At 41.5% G+C, this 20259-nt stretch overlaps 1 protein-coding gene and 1 non-coding gene across 12 annotated transcripts in view; both read left to right on the top strand.

Moving 5' to 3' along the window:
• LOC102918786 (ATP-binding cassette sub-family G member 3-like) overlaps positions 1 to 20259 on the top strand; it is a 184310-nt gene that overhangs the window by 75983 nt on the left and 88068 nt on the right. For 6 of the 11 annotated variants that reach the window (XR_013043071.1, XR_013043072.1, XR_013043070.1 and 3 more), the window contains exon 1: positions 14585 to 14970. The exons of 1 other annotated variant lie outside the window; for it this stretch is intronic. Coding sequence is in view for 3 of the 10 variants with exons in the window: in XM_076546837.1 (XP_076402952.1) it covers positions 14611 to 14970 (360 nt within the window). In the remaining 7 variants the exon portion in view is untranslated. Of the gene's footprint in view, positions 1 to 14583; positions 14971 to 15023; positions 15124 to 17070; positions 17222 to 20259 lie in introns of those variants that run through there. 4 more of the 11 variants (XM_076546839.1, XM_076546840.1, XM_076546841.1 and 1 more) reach the window with 4 other exon arrangements.
• Positions 18086 to 18192, top strand: LOC121826452 (U6 spliceosomal RNA). The gene has a single exon (XR_006068731.2). It is a non-coding gene; the product is annotated as a U6 spliceosomal RNA (small nuclear RNA).

Below are 20259 nucleotides of genomic sequence, written 5' to 3'. Positions count from 1 at the left end.
TAACACTAAAGGCCATTTGAAAAGCCATATGCAAACTTATTACCATAGGAGCACCCTAAAATATATACACACATGAGAAGAATTTAAACGGAGTCACAATAAAATGAGGGAGACAATGTCCCAACAAGACATTTTATGTCACCAAGTAACATGTCACCTTGAGTGCCAGGAATGGATGACATCGTGTTTAGTCATTGGTCAAAGGAGTTCCTATAGATCTCCTCAAACACCACAGATTATTTCAAAGGCTGTTGGTTGCCATCCTTAACCTGATAGAAGGACCCTATTGCTGAAGACCCCACTTACGTATGTCACTGAACACAGAGAAATCAAGCAGGCACCCAATGAGAATCTTCACCCCCACTGCTAATATCCATGGCACCTGAAGGCACTTTGCATGCTCTAGAGGAGAAGAGTAACCAGTGTCACCAGCTACAAATTCTGTGTCTCCAGCAGAAACACGCCTGCAAGATAGACAGGTACAATAGCGGCACAGATGTGACGGTTGTAACCAACCACCTTAAAAACGGGTTGAAGGTCACTACATGAGATGACGCTTCTCTCTGACACTGTGAAGTGGACAAGAACCTGAGACTAGACAGGTCCTGCGCTTAGGGGAAAACCTGCTGCTACTGTTATTTGTCCAAAGAAACACATCATACGGTGATTTTTTTTTGTTCTTGGTGACATTTTTTGAACATTTTCATTTGTGTGATTTAGTCATTCTTTTTTTCATTTTCCTTTATTAATAAATTTTCTACTCACTCCACATACTATCCACAGATCCCCCTCCTCCCACCCCCCCAGCCCTCATTTCCAAGCCACCACCCTGCATCCCCACACCCCCCAAATCGAGGTCTCCCATGGGGAGTCAACAGAGCCCAGCACACTGAGCCTAGGCAGGTCCAAGCCACTTCTCACTGCACCAAGGCTGTGCAAGGCATCACACCACAGGCACCGGGTTCCAGAAGCCTGTCCATAGACCAGGGACAGATCCCAATCCCCTTGATTGGGTGCTCCCGTAAATAGTTGGAGCCAAACAAGCATACGGTGATTTCTGATGACATATTGCTCTACCTATCGACCAGAACATTGCTCAACCCCCATCAGAGAAGCTTCTTCTTGCAGTAGATGGTATTTTACAAAGAGGTCCACAACTGGACAATGTATAGAGACTGGGAAACTTTGTAGCACATAGGCCTTCCTGGGATGTCTTCATCAAACCTCCCATTGACACTCAGAGGTCCATGTAAAAGGAGAGGTAAAAAGGTTTTAAGATCCAGAGGTGGTGGATGCCTCCAAGGAAACAGGATCTTTCAGAAACTATAGGACTAACACACACAGGAACTCACAGAGATTGTGGCATCATATACAAGACCTGTACAGCTCAAGCCAGGCAAAATCCCAGCACTGAAAAGGGGGAGTGGACACAATCTTCCACCCCTAACCCAGAGGGTATGTGTGATTGGTGTCTTCTGGGAAAAGGAAAATCAGTTTTCGCCAATAAAGTGTCACTGGGAATATCAGCTCCACTCAGGGATTATTATGTGTTGGTAATTTTGTGTTGTTAATTGGCCAACACAGAACAGAATCCTTGTGTTTTTTGTGTAATTTTTGTTTTGTTTTAGTATTTATTGTCTTACTGATTTTCTTTAGTTTCTATTTATTTTTTTATTTTGTGAGGCAGAGAGAAAGAGAGAGAGAGAGAGAGAGAGAGAGAGAGAGACACACACACACACACACACACACACACAGAGAGAGAGAGAGAGAGAGAGAGAGAGAGAGAGAGAAGAGAGAGAGAGAGAGAGAGAGAGAGAGAACCTAAATCCATGCTGTCAAAAGAAAAAATTAAGAGTTCTGTCTCATATCAGAAGATATGGTGTGGGACAGAAGAAAACAAAAATCTAGGAACTATTGTCAAAATTCTATTTCTCCCCATTCTTATTCTTGACTCTTTGGAAACTTTCTTGTATATCGTACTATCCTAAAATTTAAACTTTCCATTTTGATATTAATAATGTTTACGTTTTCCACTGTAAACAATCAGTTTTCCTACTAGCAATCTCTGGAGTCTCCAGAAGGAAGATGGGGACCCACAACAACGATTCTGCCTGGTTCATGATGATGCCATTGAGCCGATAAACACCACACAAAGATAGGCTTCAGACTGCAAACTGCTCAGCACAGTTCCAAGGTGGCCAGCTGAGATGGTCCACCATCTTACTTCACTCTGAGACTGGCTATGAGTGCTACAGCTAGTACTAATGAGACGTAACCATCGTTTTAGTTTATTTTACAGGATCCCACGGAGAAACCATTGCCTCCTGGACAGCAGGAAGCAATTCTAAGAAAGGGACCCTCTCCCAAGAGGTTTTTGTTTTCTCAGGGTTATGGATAATTGTCATCTGTTAGGGGTTGGTTATAAGTTGTAATAGCTTTGTCGGTGGAACAATAAAGTTTAGACTCATGAATCTCTTTTGGAAAAGAAAAAAGGGGAATAGATAGAATAGGATAATAGGTACGTTATTGTATCTACTTGTAAACTAACTTAAAAACTATCAGCTTTAGATGGTTTGCATTGGTATGGATTCTTGTATATTGATACAAATGTAAAGTTATTTTTCTATTCCTGTTTAAGATAATTCATATATTGATACAAACACAAAACTATATTTGTCATATTGTATATATGCTCCTACTCCTGTTTAAAATATTTTTGCATATTGACACAAATTAAATTGTATTTGCCATTCTATATGTATGTTCTATTTATGTTTAGGATATTTTGTATATTGATACAAATTAAGGTATTGTTGTCATATTGCACTATACATTTCTACCTCGGATTAAGGTATTTTTGTATATTGTCACAAATTCGAGGTCATTGTCCTTATACTGTCAGTCTGTCTACAGATTATTCATTTTTATAAAGTGAAACCTTAGTCTTTAAGCTGTTTGGTCACACATGCTTGTCACACTTATAGCTATGTTAGTTAGGTTTTCTAGATAAACAGAGCTATATGTCAGATAGATAGGTAATCTTCAAACACTTCTTCAAACACTGGCTATATTTCATTGTAGAACACTTCATGGCTCCTGAAGGACTGGGGACTCTTGTGACGACCTACGTGGATACCATCAGCAGTGGAGCTGTGCCTTGTCTGGATGACGCGGTGACAGCTCTGGCCCAGCGTGAGAACTCAGCAGCTGTGCAGAAGGCAGCTGACCACTACAGTGAGCAGATGGCCCAGCGACTGAGGCTCCCCACAGACATGATCCAGGTGCTGCTGGGTGTGCACACAGCCTGTGAAGAGGAAGCCAGTGCTCTCTTCTTCTTAGGGAATAAGTCAAGTTTTCTGATTTTTGACTTATTTCAAGTCTTACATCACAATACTCTTCTCATGAGAAATAGTCAAACTGACTTCCTACTGGGTTCTTTGAAAGTTTCTCTGTTCTTCCCATTTGGTCACATCTATGTACATTTTCCTTGCAGGAATCCATAGCAAAGAAGGGGATTTGTGCAGAAGAATGAAGAGACCCCTGTGATATACTGCTGGAGAGCTGACTCAGCTTTGGAGGCTCTAACAGAAAGTTTGTCAGCTTCCATGTTTTCCATGCTGGAGGTCACTCAGGAGAAGACTGAGCATGACTATTGGTGGGTGTCCATGAAAGGGGTGAAGGAGAAGAGCTGGGAGCACAGGACAGGGGTGAGGGTGAGGAGCAGGGAGCACAGGACAGGGGGAGCAGGGAACTTTGAAGAGAGCATGAGGAGGAATCTGATGGGTGTAAGCATGCTGCACCACTTGAAAGGAATAATAAAGCCTGAGGAAGTCAAGGAACATTAGCTCCTTTTCAGTGCTGGAGAACAAAGTCAGAGCCTTGCAATGCTGTCCAAACATCCCACCCCAGATCAACCTTTCATGTGTGCGCATGTGTGTGTGCATGTGTGTGCAGGTGTCTAGTTGTCTTGAGTGAAAGTCTGACTGTGCAGAGTTAGACAAGGCTTAGAACAGGGCAGCAGGGGTCAGAGTGCATAAGATGCCACAGAGGGTGGTGTGGAGATGGTGCTTATCCCAGGTAATAGAAGTGGTTAAGATTTCTGAGCAGGTGGTATGATTCAAGTTTGTGGATTTTTTTTGTGTGTGTTTTGGTTTTTGCCACCATTTTAGAGATAACAAAAAAATGTTGATTGGCATTTCTTAGCATTTTGCCTGGCCCTGGCAGCAGGTCTGTGTATGTATAGTCTGATTACAGAAAGGTTTTAAAAGAGTGCCTTATACCTGTCATGAAAGGCAGCAAGAAAGGGTGATGGGTCTGGGGATCTGACCTATGCGGGTTCTCTCTCCCCACTGAACACACTTCCAGCCTTGCAGGATTGCCGCCAAAGCTGGCCCCTGAAAAGGCATTTCCTGGAATATAATTCTGTTGGAAACTGAAAGCAGCTGAGCCTCTTCTGTACCTGGGGCATTTCTAGGAACTCGGTTGCTTCTTGTGGTAGCAAAACAGGAAAGCGGTTTCTTTTCAGCTCTAAAGAGGATTGCAACTACAAAATTAAAGCACAAAGGCAATTAAACCCCTTAGCCCTGTTACAGTTTTCTTGTTTTTTAAAAACTGTCTGTCTCTCTCATGATGTGTGTGTCCGTGTTTGTGTGAGTGCTTGTCTGTGTGTGTAAGGGAAGGTCGTGTGTGCCACGTTGCTGTGGAGGTCCCTGATCCCCATGTTGTTTGTTACAAGGTGTGCAAGCTGGCCCACAGGATTCTGGGTATTGTTCTGTCTGTGCCACTTGCCTTGCCACACTAGCACAGAGACAGCATATGCACGATACAGCATGAGCTTTCCCATGGATTCTGGGGATTCAAACTCAGGCACTCACGCTTGAATGGCAAGGGCTTTACAGACCGAGTCATGTTTCCACACTCCAGCGTACATTTGTGGACCTATTTAGAAACCACATTTTCCCACTGGCATATCTATGTTCACAGTCTAGAACAGCTTCTTTTCATGGCCAGTGGTTTTGGTTTTGGCTGGGAACTTCACCAAAGCCTCACAACGGTCAATGTGTCCCTTAAAGTCTGCTGTCTCCACCACCCTCCATGGTGCCTGTCTCCACAGGGCTTCCGAAACCAGGGGAGCTGTGTTATTTTCAACTGTCTGTGCTCTCCCACAGCCTCCCTGTCACCTGTCATAGAACAGCCACGGGAAAACACAGTAAAAAGGCAAAATCAGAAGCTCTTTACGTTAAGACACAACCTGAAAATTCTTGATAAAAAAGGTTGTACTAGTGTTTATAAAATTTCCTGACATACCTTAGGAGCAGGGTGGGGGCATAAATAGGAATATAAAAATAAGAAGAGACCTAAACAATGGAAGCAGAGAAACAGCAGAGGAAGAAGAACCAGGCCCTAAAATATTCTGTGAACAAAGGGACTGGGACACTCAGGACGCCAGGAATAAGATGGAGCAAAAGGTTGAGTGTAGTCTCAGGACATGTATGCTGAGGATGTTCTGTTTTTGCTGTTTGTTGTGTTTGGTTTCCTAGAGATGAGGGATGCTGGGGAAATACACAAGGGCTAGACGCCTAAGGAAGAGGGATGCTGGGGGAATATACAGAGTTAATGACCTAGACGCCAAAAGGAGGCCTGTGCTCTGACTTGTTAGCAAAGTGGAGTAAAACCTTATAACTGTTGATGGCTGCCACCCACCTTGCAGGTAAACCACCTCTGCGCTTCTGAGTCTGTAACCATTTTCCATGTCTCTTTTATCATCTTCTCTACAGGCACATAAATAGAAAACTCAGAACATTCTGTGAGGGGAGCTGAGATTACATTGTGAAGCTCATCAGGCTCATTGAAAATTGTAGCACTTTCTTTTTATTTAAAAAAATATTTTTATTGAAATATTTTTCCATACAATATATTCTTGTAGATGTAACCAACCGTCTTATTAAATAAGAAACATAGAACCAATGCAAAGAAGAAAGCCAAGATGTCAGAGCTAAGAGCTAAAACCTTACCCTTCTTCCTGCGGTGGTCCTACCTCTCCAAACCAGAGCTACTTCCGGTGTTAAAGTCTTTATAAAGAATTTCTGTTCTGCCTTCCCATTGGTTGTAAACCCTACCACATGACCACCTCGTCATGGCCTGTCTGTATAGACCTCCAAGTCTTCTATGGTTGGTATTGAGATTAAAGGTATGTGTATCCAATGCTGGCTGTATCCCTGAACACACAGAGACTTACCTAGCTCTGCCTACCAAGTGCTGGGATTACAAGAGTATGCCACCACTGCCCTGCTTTTCTATGGCTTGCTAATAGCTCTGACCCCCGGGCAACTTTATTTATTAACATACAAATAATATTTTAATACAAATAAAATATCACCATATTTCCCCTTTTCTATTTTATTAAAAAGAAAAAAGGAAAAAGCTTATAACTAACATAAGAAAAACTATATGCAAAAGTACAATAACTATACACAATATATACAAATAATAAATACCTAAACAATGTCTAGTTCATTTGTATTTGACAAATTCAGAGAAAATAAATCCTATTGTATCTAATTCACTTTCTCTCCTAATTAATCTTCAACTATAACTAACTAATCTTCAACTCCCTCAGAGACCCAAGAAGGAAACAATATTAGCTAACAAAGATAAAAACAGGAAGTACATGCAAGCAACTTCCAAAAAAATGTGAATTGACAGAAACAGCCAGCTCCCTGGACAGTCACCTGAGGTTTATCTGCAGTGTTGGGGCATCATCTTCAGCCTATAGGCTTAGTGTATCTGACAGACTCATTTTTTGGGAGAAATTAACAGCAAATATCCCAAAAGTGATAGAATTGATCTTATAAAGAGAGCTGATTGGATCTTGTCTTGAATTGTATGGGGGGGGAGATTTCTGGAGTTTGTACATTTTATACAGATGCCAACAAACAAGGAAAGGCAGGTTACAAATCAGAAAATTTAAGTAAAGTGGTTCAAAGTCCTTATAATTCAGTTCAAAAATCAAAATTGTATGCTATTCTGTTGGTATTAATGGATTTTTTAGAACCTCTCAACATAGTAACTGACTCTCAGTATGCTGAAAGTGTAGTATTACATATTAAGACTGCAGAATTTATCCCTGATCCTTCAGAATTAACTTCACTATTCATTCAATTAGGAGATACAATCAGGAAAAGGAATCATCCTTTATATATAACTCACATTCGATCCCATACTGGTCTGCCAGGCCCTCTAGCACAAGGCAATGATGAGATTGATAAATTATTGATAGGAAATGTGCTGGAGGCCTCAGAATTTCATAAAAAACATCACGTCAATAGTAAAGATTAAAAAAAGGATTTTTCCATAACCTGGCAACAAGCTAAAGAAATAGTAAAGAAATGTCCTACTTGTTCCTTCTACAATCAAATGCCATTACCAGCAGGATGTAACCCAAAGGGTACTCAGAGAAATGAAATCTGGTAGATGGACATGTTTCACTTTGCAGAATTTGGAAAATTAAAATATGTACACCACACCATCGGTACTTATTCAGGATTTCAATGGGCAACTGCTTTGAGTTCTGAAAAAGCTGATTCTGTAATCACTCATTTGCTAGAAGTTATGGCCATCATGGGTATACCTGCACAAATCAAAACTGACAATGCTCCATCATATGTCCCTGTTAAAATGAAACAGTTTTTTGCTTATTACAATATAAAGCATATTACAGGCATACCACATAATCCTACAGGTCAAGCAGTTATAGAAAGATCAAACAGAACTCTAAAGGATATGCTAAATAAACAGAAATGGGTAACAAAACCCCCCAGAAATAGAATGCATAATGCTCTTCTAACTTTGAATTTTCTGAATGCCAATGAGAAAGGAACAACAGCTGCAGAGAGACATTGGGTAATAGAAAAAACTACAGAATTAAATCAGTCTATATACTTTAAGGATGTGCTGACCTCAGAATGGAAACCACGGTATATATTACATTGGGGACGAGGTTTTGCCTTTGTTTCTACAGGAGAAGATAAGCTGTGGGTAACATCAAAATTGATAAAGGTTTGATTTGAACAAGAGAGACCTCTTAATTAGAGGAGGTGATAGTTCATCAACCAGCATGAACATCCAGTTTAAACTAACTTGTACCAGTAACACCTGTCTTTTCATTTAATCAGATAATAACTTGCCAAAAGGAAACATCCCCAAAATTAGTCTTGGGGAAAGGTTTTTGTTTTTGTCTTTTAGGAGAATGAAGGTTAAGGAATCTGAAAAACACAAGACAAATGAGACAACTGAAGAAAAGGGACAAATCATTTATCCCAGGAAACAGAGTGAAACGGCATATGGGTATGTATAATCTAAAAAAATTTTATGTCTTCTTAAATGTTTGTTTCTGCTTTTCTCTAAAGATTTAACACTATTGGTCTTCTAATAGAATCCCAGTTCAATTAAAATTTAAAGCTGACTTTGGAGTTGGAGAATGGCTCTCTCCTTCTTTAAAACTCAAGCATGTTGTTAAAAGGAAAATGCAAACTCCCTGTATCATGCCAGAATAAAAGAGCCATCTTCTGCTATGGTACAGGACAAAAGCAAAATTAATTAAGGGACTATTCTATTACTAATCTCAACTCTTTGATTCTATTCTGATTCTTTAAACTTTTCTTAAAGTATAAATTTTATATCAAAATTTACAAGATTAATATATATATATATATACATTTTAAACTTTGTTAAGATATGAATGGTCATATAGAGTACTAACTAATTCTAGAAAAAAGGCTAGCTGCATATATATGTTTTTGTGTTCGAGTCTCTTATCAGTTTTCTGCAGGAAATCATGGCCAGGCCTAACACCAACTGAAGTCTTCAGGAGGAAGATGGGGCCCCACAACAACAACAACAATTCCACATGGACAATAATAATATCAATAAGCTGACAAACATCATCCACAGATCAGCTTTGAACTACAAGGTGCTCAGAGCAATTTTGAGATGACTAGCTGAGATGATCCAGTCTCAAAGACTACTTGAATAAGGACTTGAGATAAACCCTGAACTTTGGCATTATACACAGACTGGATAATGAAGGATATAGTTACCTTTCCTAGAATTTGATAATTAACCTAAAATTTTTCTTTCAGGATAAAGAAAACTTCACCCATACCCAGCAGGAAGCAATTTTAAGAATACGACGCCCACATTGCCAAAGAGGTGGTGTGGGGTGGGTGGTTTTTTGGTCTTTTTAATGGGTTTTGGGTCTGGGATAATTTTCAGTATTTAGGCGGGTTGGTTACAAGTTATTGTCAAGGGTTAGGAAAAAGGCTAAGCAAAGGAGATTAGATTTAAGGTTCTTGTTTAAAAAAGAAAAGAAAAAGACAATTACTAGTTTTAAATACTTTACATTGGATTGGATTGTTTTATATTGTATACAAATTTGAAACTGATATTGTTCGAAAATGCTATACGTATATTTCTAATTGTATTTATAACATTCATTTAACAATGTAATGCAATTTTCTGATCCTTGAATGTTATTACTACCAACTATTAGGATATAAAGAAATGAAAGTTAGTAGTTAGACATTACAATAGAACTTGTAGTCATATTAGATATGTTTTAAAAATTGAGCAGAGATGTTTTAGACAGGTCATCTTCAAACCCTTCAGAGATCTACAGAATATGGCATTTAAAATGTTTTAATAACTTAGAAAATTTTTCTTTTTTGAGACATGTCGGCTCCTGGCAGTACCAATCTACTTCAGAGAAAATATGGGCATTGAAGAAACTGCATATGGAGTCAACTTTCATTGTGGCAAAAGTTAGCCACTGGACAACAAAGTATCCTCGAATCAACAGGACAAAATGGACAGACAGAACACGAAACAAGGGACTACTGATTCTTGCCAAAACAAGTGTGGTTATAGCTTTATCAAAAGGCATCTTCTGAGGCCAGGACAATATGGCCCCATCCCTGAAGTGGCCTTCGCATCCGGAAAAGGTACAGTGCCCTTTTCTTCGAAGGCAGCTTAACAGGCAGAGGGCCAATGGCTTCTGTTGTGCAATGGAACAGCAGCTGAAAGCTCACACCTCTTGATAGTAGACTGGCATTTAATAGAGTGATGTGGAGAAGAAGGGGATGCTGAGATGAAGCCATATATACACAGCCAAGAAGAATGGACAGCTGGATTAAAAAACTGTCAACAATTTCCAGAATTTAAAATCCTGAATCATGACAGGACACTAGTGGAATTCAGGTGTTTCTGGTACATGGACTGCTCTCACCCAATGTGAGGTTGAACTGTTGACCTTGTGTACATCCTACTTCACTAATGAGTCTGTCAGATACGCTAAGCCTATAGGCTGAAGATGATGCCCCAACACTGCAGAGAAACCTCAGGTGACTGCCCAGGCAGCTGACTGTTTCTGTCAACTCACAAATTTTTTGGAAGTTGCTTGCATGCACTTCCTGTTTTTATTTTGTTAGCTAATATTATTCCCTTCTTGGGTCTCTGAGGGAGTTGAAGATTAGTTAGTTATGGTTGAAGATTAGTTAGTTATTGTTGAAAATTAATTAGGATAGAAAGTGCATTAGATACATCTTGGATTTACCAAAATAGGATAGATGATGGAATTATTTTCTCTGATTTGTCAAATATCTGTTTAGGTATTTATTACTTGTATATATTGTATATAGTTATTGTAATTTTGTATATAGTTTTTCTTTTATTAGTTATAACCTTTGGCTTTTTTTCTTTTTATTAAAATAGAAGAAGGGAAATGTGGTGGTAATCTAATTGTACTGAAATGTGATTTTGATTGTATGTTAATAAATAAATTTGCCCGGGGGTCAGAGCTATTAGAGCCATAGTAAGAGTGTGGCGGTGGTGGCACATGCCTTTAATCCCATAGATCTCTGTGTGTTCAGGGATACAGCCAGCATTGGAGACATATGCCTTTAAGACCTGGGGGTCTGTACATATAGACAGTGACGAGGCAGTCACGTGTTTGGGTTTACAACCAATGAGAAGGCAGAACAAAATACTTAAAAAGACGAACAGACAGGATATAGCTCTCTTTCGGGAAGCTGGGACACCCCAGGCGGAAGGGTGAGATTTTAGCTCTGAGCTCTGACCTCTCGGCTTTCTCTTTTACATTGTTTCTGTGTTTCTTATTTAATAAGACTGTTGGATACATTTTCTTCCTCTCTGTTTTTAGGAAACAAACAAAAGCAAGCAAACAAAACCATAATAAGCACACACTCCCTATAAAAACATAAAGTCAGAAACGGTAATAAACAAAAAGTCCAGGCAGTTAAAAAAAAGTTCAAGTGAAGCAATATCAGACAAAAAGCGCAAAGACACCATTGGGTTTGTATGTGTTGGCCAACCACTGTTGAGAATGGGACCTACCCTTACGTGTGGTTTGTATCCACGGGAGAAAACTGATTTTTCCTTTGCAAGTGAGTATCAATTGCAGATAGCTTCTTGGTGGGGGTGGGGACCAGTGTCCACTGCCCCCTCTCAGTACTGTGACCCTGTCTGGCTTGAACCTGTGCAGGCCTTGTTAGTGCTGCCATGGTCTCTGTGCGTTTTTCTGTGTGTCATTCCTGCTGTGTCTGGAGGATACTGTGTCCTTGGTGTCATCCATCATCTCTGGATCTTACACTTTCCCTGCTTCTTACATAAACCCTGAGTGGAAGGGTTTGATGAAGACATCCATTTAGTACTGAGTGTTCCAAAGTCTCTTGCTCTGTACATTGTCCAGTTGTGGGACTCTGTGTCAGTTTACAATGACTGTAAGAGAAAGCTCCCCTTATATGGACTGAACAAAGCCCTAAATCATGGGTATCGTACTTGCTTCTGCATCCTGAGTACTGGAATTAAAGGCATGTTGCACCATGGCCCCCTTAATGCTGTTTTTTTTTTCCTTTTTGAGAATGAGGTCAATCATTTTTCTCATACAGTGACATCACCTAGACACAAACATCTGGACAATATGCAGAGTAAGAGACTTGGGAGCACTAGTCCTACATGGATGTCTTCATCAAACCCCACCCCTCAAGGTTCAGGGATCTATGCGGAAGAGGGGGCAGAAAGATTGTAAGAGCCAACAGTTGTGGTTGAGTCCAAGCCAATAATGTCTTTCAGACACAACAGGACTGATTCACATATGACTGTGGCAACATGCACAAGACCTAAACAGCTCAAGCCAGACAAAATCTCTGCACTGAGAAGAGGAAGGAAACACAAAATCCTAGCCCTACCAAGAAGATATTTTCATTTGATACCTGCTGGGAGAGGGAAAGTCAGTTTTCTCCAGTGGAATGTCACTGGGGTATGTCAGTTTTCTGCAATGGAATATCAACCACTCTCCAGGGCAAGTCCCATGCCCAGGAGTAGTTCACCAATACAGATGGACTCCATGTTTTTGTATGCATGTAATTTTCCTTTTGTTTTGTTATTTTTTGTCTGAGTTTTGTTTTTTGTCTGTTTTTTGGAGAGGGGAGAGAGAGAGAGAGAGAGAGAGAGAGAGAGAGAGAGAGAGAGAGAGAGAGAGAGAGAGAGAATGCAGTTGAGTGGGTACAGACGTAGTAAGGGTTTGGGAGGATTTGGAAGAGTGGAAAGCATATGAGTAGAACATATTTTATTAATTTTTTTTTCAATAATAGGGTTTCTCTGTGTAGCCCTGGATGTTCTAGAACTGCCTCTGCAGACCGGATGGCCTCAAACTCAGTGAAACACCTGTCTTTGCCTCCACATTGCTGGGATTTAAGGTGTGTGCCACTATGCCTAGTATAATAAGAAAATTAATTTTAAAAAAGGGAAAAAATTGAGTCAGATGTCCCTTAAGTTAGATCCAGTTTGGGGTGCTAACTGTGAGTATATAAGGACGGATGTATTTTTATTATAGTTTGATAACTACCTGTTTATAAAAGCACACTGAGATTGGTCTGGAAAATGGCTCAGTGATTAAGATCACTGGCTGCTCTTCCTGAGGACCTGGGTTTCATTCCCAGCATCCACATGTTGGCTCACAGCTGTCACAGATCCACCCCCCAAGTTCTAGGGGATCTGACACCCTCTTTTGGGTTCAATGGCACTGCCCACAAATGGTGCATGCTGTGGGATGTTCTGTATGGCAAATGTGTTGCTCTGATTGGTTAGTAAATAAAACACTGATTGGCCAGTAGTCAGGCAGGAGGAAGTATAGGCGGGACAAGGAGGAGAAGACTTCTGGGAAGTGGAAGGCTGAGTCAGAGACACTGCCAGCTGCCATCATAACAAGCTGCATGTGAAGATGCCAGTAAGCCACGAGCCACGTGGCAAGGTATAGATTTGTAGAAATGGGTTAATTTAAGATGTAAGAACAGTTAGCAAGAAGCCTGCCACGGCCATACAGTTTGTAAGCAATATAAGTCTCTGTGTTTATTTGGTTGGGTCTGTGCGGCTGTGAGACTGGCAGGTGACAAAGATTTGTCCTGACTGTGGGCAAGGCAAGAAAACTCTAGCTACAGGTGCACTTACATAAATGCGGGCAAAATACCCAAAAACATAAAAATAAATAAATATTTAAAAAATAGAGTATAAACCTTTAAAAAAGGGAATGAAAGCATGCTGTAAGGATAGGGCTGACAGGATGGCAAACATTTTTAAGAGTGGTGCTTTAAGGGAGGAATCTTCCAAGGGAAGGGTCTGAAGCAAGTGCTGATTGGGATAAGTTGTTAGTAGTGAAGCCTTCCATGAATGCTGTGGTTAATTAGTATCTTCTATCATGAGCTAAATCTGCAGCTTGATTCTAAGGACACATGATGTCCAGATTAGCCCTAAAAACAGGGCAGCCTTGACCTCTCCCCAGTCTAGGAGGATGTCTCACTGTGGGGAAGACCTGTTTACCTTGCAATAGTGTAGAAGGTAAGAGACTGGGTTCCATTTGTTATCTGGGGAGGAGGCTCAGGTTTAATCTAAACCATCAAGTGAGCTCATAGACATTCAGCTCAGACATCTTATTTCTGACATCAGAGCTCTGGGATCCTCAGGAATGCAGCACAGTGACCCCAGGTAAACCCTTTCTGATGTTCTCTACTTTATAAATATTGCATTTGTGCATGAAATAGGAAAGCTGTTTTTCTGGAAAACTCATAGTATGTAACACACTAATAATAGACATTTACTATTTCAGAGAAATTTTTTGTGAGTGTGTTTTTCGAGACAGTGTTTCTCTGTGTAGCTTTGCACCTTTGCTGGAACTCACTTTGTAGCCCAGGCTGGCCTCGAACTCACAGAGATCCTCCATGCCTCTGCCTCCCAAGTGCTGGGATTAAAGGCATGCGCCACCACCACCCGGAGCAGCCAGTGCTTTTAGCAGTGAGCTATCTATCTCTCCAGCCCCACACTAAACACATACAAACACAAGAAGTACACAGACTGGGCGCTTAACAAGCCATATCCTGGGCTGTCCTGACCCCCTGTTTGTCCCTTTCTGTGTTAAGCATATATTCCGCCTCCTGCTCCCTCCCCCCGCCGCACTCCTCCCCTTCTGCTAAACACGCCCCGCCCCCCTCCGCCCCCGCCGAAACAGTTACTTTCTTTTTGTAGCCCCTGGGATTCTGGATGCTGATTTCTCATCCTCCTGCACTGGTGTGGGCCCGACCCTCGGCGCTGTGCAGACTGCCCAGCTCTCTGGAAGCTCGCCCTGAGCTGGGGAGCCCCAATCCCAGGGCCCTACAGGGCCCCTCCCTCAACCCGGCCTCCCCCACGCCCCCTGATCCCACCCGGTGCTGTCCCGGCAGGCTACTTCCTGTCCTCTCTTTGGGAGCCGCCCAGGTCTCAGCTCCTGAAGGAGGGCTGCAAAGGTGGCCCAGAAGCAGAGGCTCCAGGACGCTGAGGGGCAGAAGCCAAAGCCTCAGGGAGAAGTTGCAGCTCTCCTCCCGTTCTGTGCACAAGCAGACTGGACCCCTGCATCTGACCCTGGTGAGTGTGGGCAGGCAGGGCTGGGAAATCCTTTGCAGCTTCATTTGCAAGTGTGAAATGCAGACTACTGGCCATGTCATCTGTCTGTAGAGGGTATGGTGTCCACAGTGGCGGACTGATTGTGTACAACCTCTGATCTCCAAATGTGTGAAGGTAAATAAAGTTGATGTTGAGTGGGTAAAGTTTTGTCAAGCAGTGCAAAAGGAATTTGTTAGCACTGGTATTTTAGGAACCGAAACAATTTATTCTTTTTCTTTCTCTCACGATTTAAAATTTGTCTAGAAATCTCTAGTTTGCTATACAGATAGTCACTAACTTCCTACAACTCTTACTCAGATAGTGTGGAAAAAGTTTGAACAGACAGAATAATTAAAGGCCAAATAACTAGATTGTAAACCTTTCAGTGACTTTGTATCTATAATGCTATCTTTTTTTCTTGTGTAACACCAGAAATGTAATCGGTGGTCTAGTTTTAGAAACACATAAAGTTTAACAGTAACACATATTTATTGAGCACCATGTGTCCAGGCCTGGGCATTTGCACAGAAGAGCCCTTCCTGTGATTTTAACACAGGCCATTTTAACACACGCCTCTCCAACAGTGCATTCTCTTCAATCAACCTGTGTTAAAATGCACACACATGCAGAACCTTTTCTGCACATAACTGGGTCAAAGGATCTGTGGAGCATTTGGCAGGATGAGAGGAAAATAAAATACAAACTAGAATGGAGAATTGTTGTGAGAAAGAACATTGGAATCGACATCAATACATTTAGGGGCCCTCAAAGCTGAATTGAGTTACATTTTAAGTGATTTATTCATTTTTATTTACTGTGTATGAGTGCTTTGCTTGCATGTATGTAAGTGCACTGCTTGGATACCTGGTGCCCATGGAGGCCAGAGAGGGCACTGGATCCCCTGGAACTGGAGTGGCAGACAGTTGAAGTCCCCATGTGGAAGGTCGTAATGGAACCCAGGAACTCTGCAGGAGCAGAACCTAAGTTGAATCCTTGAGACCATAACAAGAGGGGCCCGTCAGTCTGACAACTCAGGAATGAGAAGGGGAAACATAGAGGCTTTTCAGAGAAGCTTCTCCTGGCCTTTGCCTTTGAGGGACCATCTCTTGTGTGTTTTGATTTGGGATGTTGAGGAGACTCAAAGGAAGGCTGTGCCTAGAACCATCCCATAATGCCAGCAGCAGAGCCTCTGGTAAAGGAAACTAGTTGTCATGTTCCTTACCCTGTCACAGACACCCTTGATGAACAAACAGGTCTTACTTAAAGACAAACCAAGATTTTGTATGGGTTATGTGAATTTCATGTTCTTCAACTATTTGGTAAATACTTACCTTATAGCCACATTGCATATATTTTGGGAGCACCATCTGACATTTCAGTGCATTTGAACACAGTGTATGATCATCTCAGGGCAGTTTTCCTGGCACCCCAAACATTCTGTTGACTATTTTTTATTTAAGTTTGGTTGTATATGAAAACCTTATAAAGTAGGAAGTCCCAGAATCAGCTGCTTGGGGAAATTCATTAGGATTAAGATGGATTATAAAAATCAAAGAACTGGAAAACCTACCTTCTACACGCATGCACACACAAACACAAACACACAAACACACACACAAGCTACATTGGTACATAGAAAATTAAAATTTCTTCTTCACAAAGATTATTGCCCAGCTACCTTCAGGATGTGAAATAAAAATTAATAGTCCAGATGACTTTGGCTTCACGCTTTTTTTCTTGAGGAATGGCTTTATTGTAGTATAATTAACATCATACTCCTCAACAATTTACAGTACAAAACTCTGTGGCTATTTGTATATTCAGAGGTGTGCAAGCATATTTCCATAACATAACTTGCTTATTTAAATCCAGAGATGCTTTACCATACATAGCTTCTCTTGGTCTTTTCAGTGTGTGTGTGTGTGTGTGTGTGTGTTTGTGTGTGTGTTACACTGTGTGTGGAGACCACAGGATAACTTTTGAAAGTCAGTTCTTTTCTTCCAACTTGTGATGAGATCTCCCCTGTATTTTCTTCCATGCTGGGTCCTCCAGGTTATCTGGCCCTTCAGCTCCCAGGTGATTCCCCTGTGTTGGGATTCCAAAGGCATGCCACTGTGTTCCCCTTTTCATGGTGTTCTTGGATTGAACTCAGATCTTCAGTCTGTGCAGCAAGCACGTTTACCTGCAGAGACATCTTGCTGGATACTGGATGATTTTCAGAGCCTTTTTCTTGGTATGTGGTTCAGAGGATCAAGTCCAGAGCCTTCTATAAGCTAGGCAGGTGCTCTGTCAGCCTGGTGGGATTTTAAACAGAAACATTTCATCCACAAATGGGGTAATTTGACTTCTTTCCTTCCTGATATCCCCCCCCCCTCTCTCTCTCTCTCTCTCTCCCTCTCTCTGTCATCTTAATTCTCTGAGGATTCAAGCTCTGTATGAAATAATAGTTGAGAGAATGGTTACCCTTGATGCTATCCTATATTTAGAGGAACTATCTTAAGTCATTCTCTATTCAGTATAATGCTTTGGCATGATTATCACAGTGGCCTTTATTGTGTGCAGGTGGGAGCATTCTCTTCCTGGCTTGTTCAGGACTGTAATTAAGAATGAGTTTAGTTGGGCTGGAGAGATGGCTCAGTGGTTAAGAGCACTGGCTGCTCTTCCAGAGGTCCTGATTTCAATTCCCAGTAACCACGTGGTGGCTCACAACCATCTGTAATGAGATCTGGCGCCCTCTTCTGCCCTGCAGGGACATGTGCAGGCAGAATACTGTACACATAATAAGTAAATCTTTAAAAAAAAAGAATGAGTTTAGTTTATCAAAGACTTCTCCATCTATTAATATTATGATCTGGTAGGATAAAAAAATTACCTTTTTATTTGTTAAACCTTGCTTTACAGCTTAAATTGATTTTTTACAGCTTAAAATGATTTCTGTCTTGGCAAAAGACCCATGAGCTGCTTAGGAGGATGTGACTTCAGTGACTGTATAGAACATTCTGTAGAAGTCTTGTGAGTCCATTTGATCATGGCACAGTTTAACTCTGAAGTTTGTTGACTTGTCTATCGGTGGGAATGGGGTATTAAAGTCAACCCCATGCTCGCTTTGGCAGCACGTATACTAAACCTGGAGTGACACAGAGAAGATTAGCATGGCCCCTGTGCAGGGATAACACACGCATTGGTGAAGTATTCCATAGTTTTAGGATTAAATTGATTTGATAGAGAAAAGGGTTCTCCTTAGGAAAGAGGAGGGAGGTAAATACAGGAGGAGAGAAGCACATAAAATAACAACATGGATGGATGAAAAAGCCTCAAGGAGTCACACTATTAACTATTTGCTTAAAACAATAAAACCTCTAGTGCCCACAATTCAGTGTATACATATACATATGTAGTTTACTGAATCTTTCTCACCTGGGCTGATGGAACTCCCAAAGACCACCTAACAAAAAAACAAGTACCAGATATGAGAAGCCCTCTTGTGAGTTGTGGCCAGGGCTGTCTAAAAGACTCCTAAAACATACAGTTTATTGTTATTGCTCTTAGATTTCCCCCAGAGGTAGAAGGTAATTCCCCATTGCTGAAGACACCATGCACTTCAGACACAGGGCCCAGAGGCCCCTGAGCTGTCACTGACTTGGATGACCCCCTCCCCGCCACCCTGCCCTGAGGACTATGTTTAAAGATACTAGAAGGCACATGAAAGCTTCCAAAGGAGAGAGACACAGCAGTCCTCCCTAGCAATGACATCATGAACCACATCAGTGATGACCTGTCCAGTAGCCCTGTGGGTGAAGTAGTGGTACACAAGCCCTGCCAGTAACTGTGGTGGTTTGAGAGAAAATGACCCTCAAAGGAATTGGCACTATTAGGTGGTGTGGACTTGTTGGGGTAGGTGTGGTCTTGTTGGAGGAAGTGTGTCACTGCGGATGTGGCCTTTGAGGCCTCATGTATGCTCAAGGCACACCCAGTGAGACAGAGCACTTCCTGTTGCACACGCAAGATGTAGGACTTTCAGCTACTTCTCTAGAAAATGTCTGCCTGCATGCTGCCTTGTCCCACCATGATGGTAATGGACCAAACCTCTGAACTGTGAGCCACCCAATTAAATGACTTTTCTTTATAATCGTTGCCATGGTCATGGTGTTTCTTCACAATAATAGAAACCCTAACTAAGGCAGTCACCAACAACTCTCTAAATGAGTTTGGTACTAGAAACCTAGATACCTAACCAGTACTAGTGAAGCCATGGTTATTGGAGGAGAACCTATAACCTCTAATTTACTAAAGCAGTATAATCCTCAACAACACTCTGAAAACATTTGTCCTTACACCCATAGTGTCAGTCCCATAGTGTAGTCCTACTTACACCCATAAGTGTAGTCCACCTCTTATCAAGGAAACTTCTCTTTGCAATGGATAGAGACCATTGCAGAAAACCACAACCAATTAAAATGCACTTTGGGGACACAGTTCCAATGGAAGCATCTACAAAACTGTTTCTCTTGCACAAGGCTCAGGGAACACTGTGGAAGACCAACCAAACAGAAAGAGTGTAAGAGGAAGAGCGTCAGGGAGTTTTCTGTGATGGTGCAGGATGTTTCATCAGACTGTGTTAAAGGTGCCTTCTGATTGGTTTAATAAAGGCTGAATGACCACCAGCTAGGCAGGAGAGAGTAGGCTGGACTTCCGGGTAGAGAGAGGAACTTAGGGTTATGAATCTAGGTGAGCGAGAGACACTAGAGAGACACTGAGCAAGTCAGACATACAGAATGGAAGAGAGGTAAAAAGCCATGTGACAGATTGTAGATTACTAGAAACAGGTTAATTTAAGTTATCAGAGCTAATTGGGAACAAACCTAAGCTAAAGGCCAAGCTTTCATAATTAATAGTAAGTCTGTGTAATTATTTGGTGACTATTGTTCCAAGAAAGTCTGACAAGGAAGTCCTACTAACTACACCCATACAGTCTCATCAACACAACTGCCCAAACATGGGCTAAAGAGGAGGTCAGCTGTGAACATTCCAACTGCATGGAGAAAAGTCCAGGGGGCCTCAGCTCTACACAAAGAACTACAGGCAACTGAGGAAAGCTGGGAGCAGGAGAGGCGGTCTTCCCCATGGAAGAGCACACCAATTGGTTGTCCAGAGCCAAATGGTCTGCCCTGAAACCATGACAGTTAACATTGTATGTATTTATCAGGTTATATTTGGAAGGAGCCCATGCATTTGAAGGAGAGCAGGGAGGGCTATATGGGAGAGTTTGGA

Source organism: Peromyscus maniculatus, chromosome 10, assembly GCF_049852395.1.
Source record: "Peromyscus maniculatus bairdii isolate BWxNUB_F1_BW_parent chromosome 10, HU_Pman_BW_mat_3.1, whole genome shotgun sequence".
NCBI classification, from domain to species: Eukaryota; Metazoa; Chordata; class Mammalia; order Rodentia; family Cricetidae; genus Peromyscus; species Peromyscus maniculatus.
The sequence above is the reverse complement of the archived record's forward strand: the minus strand, read 5'-3'. Positions and strand labels throughout refer to the sequence as shown.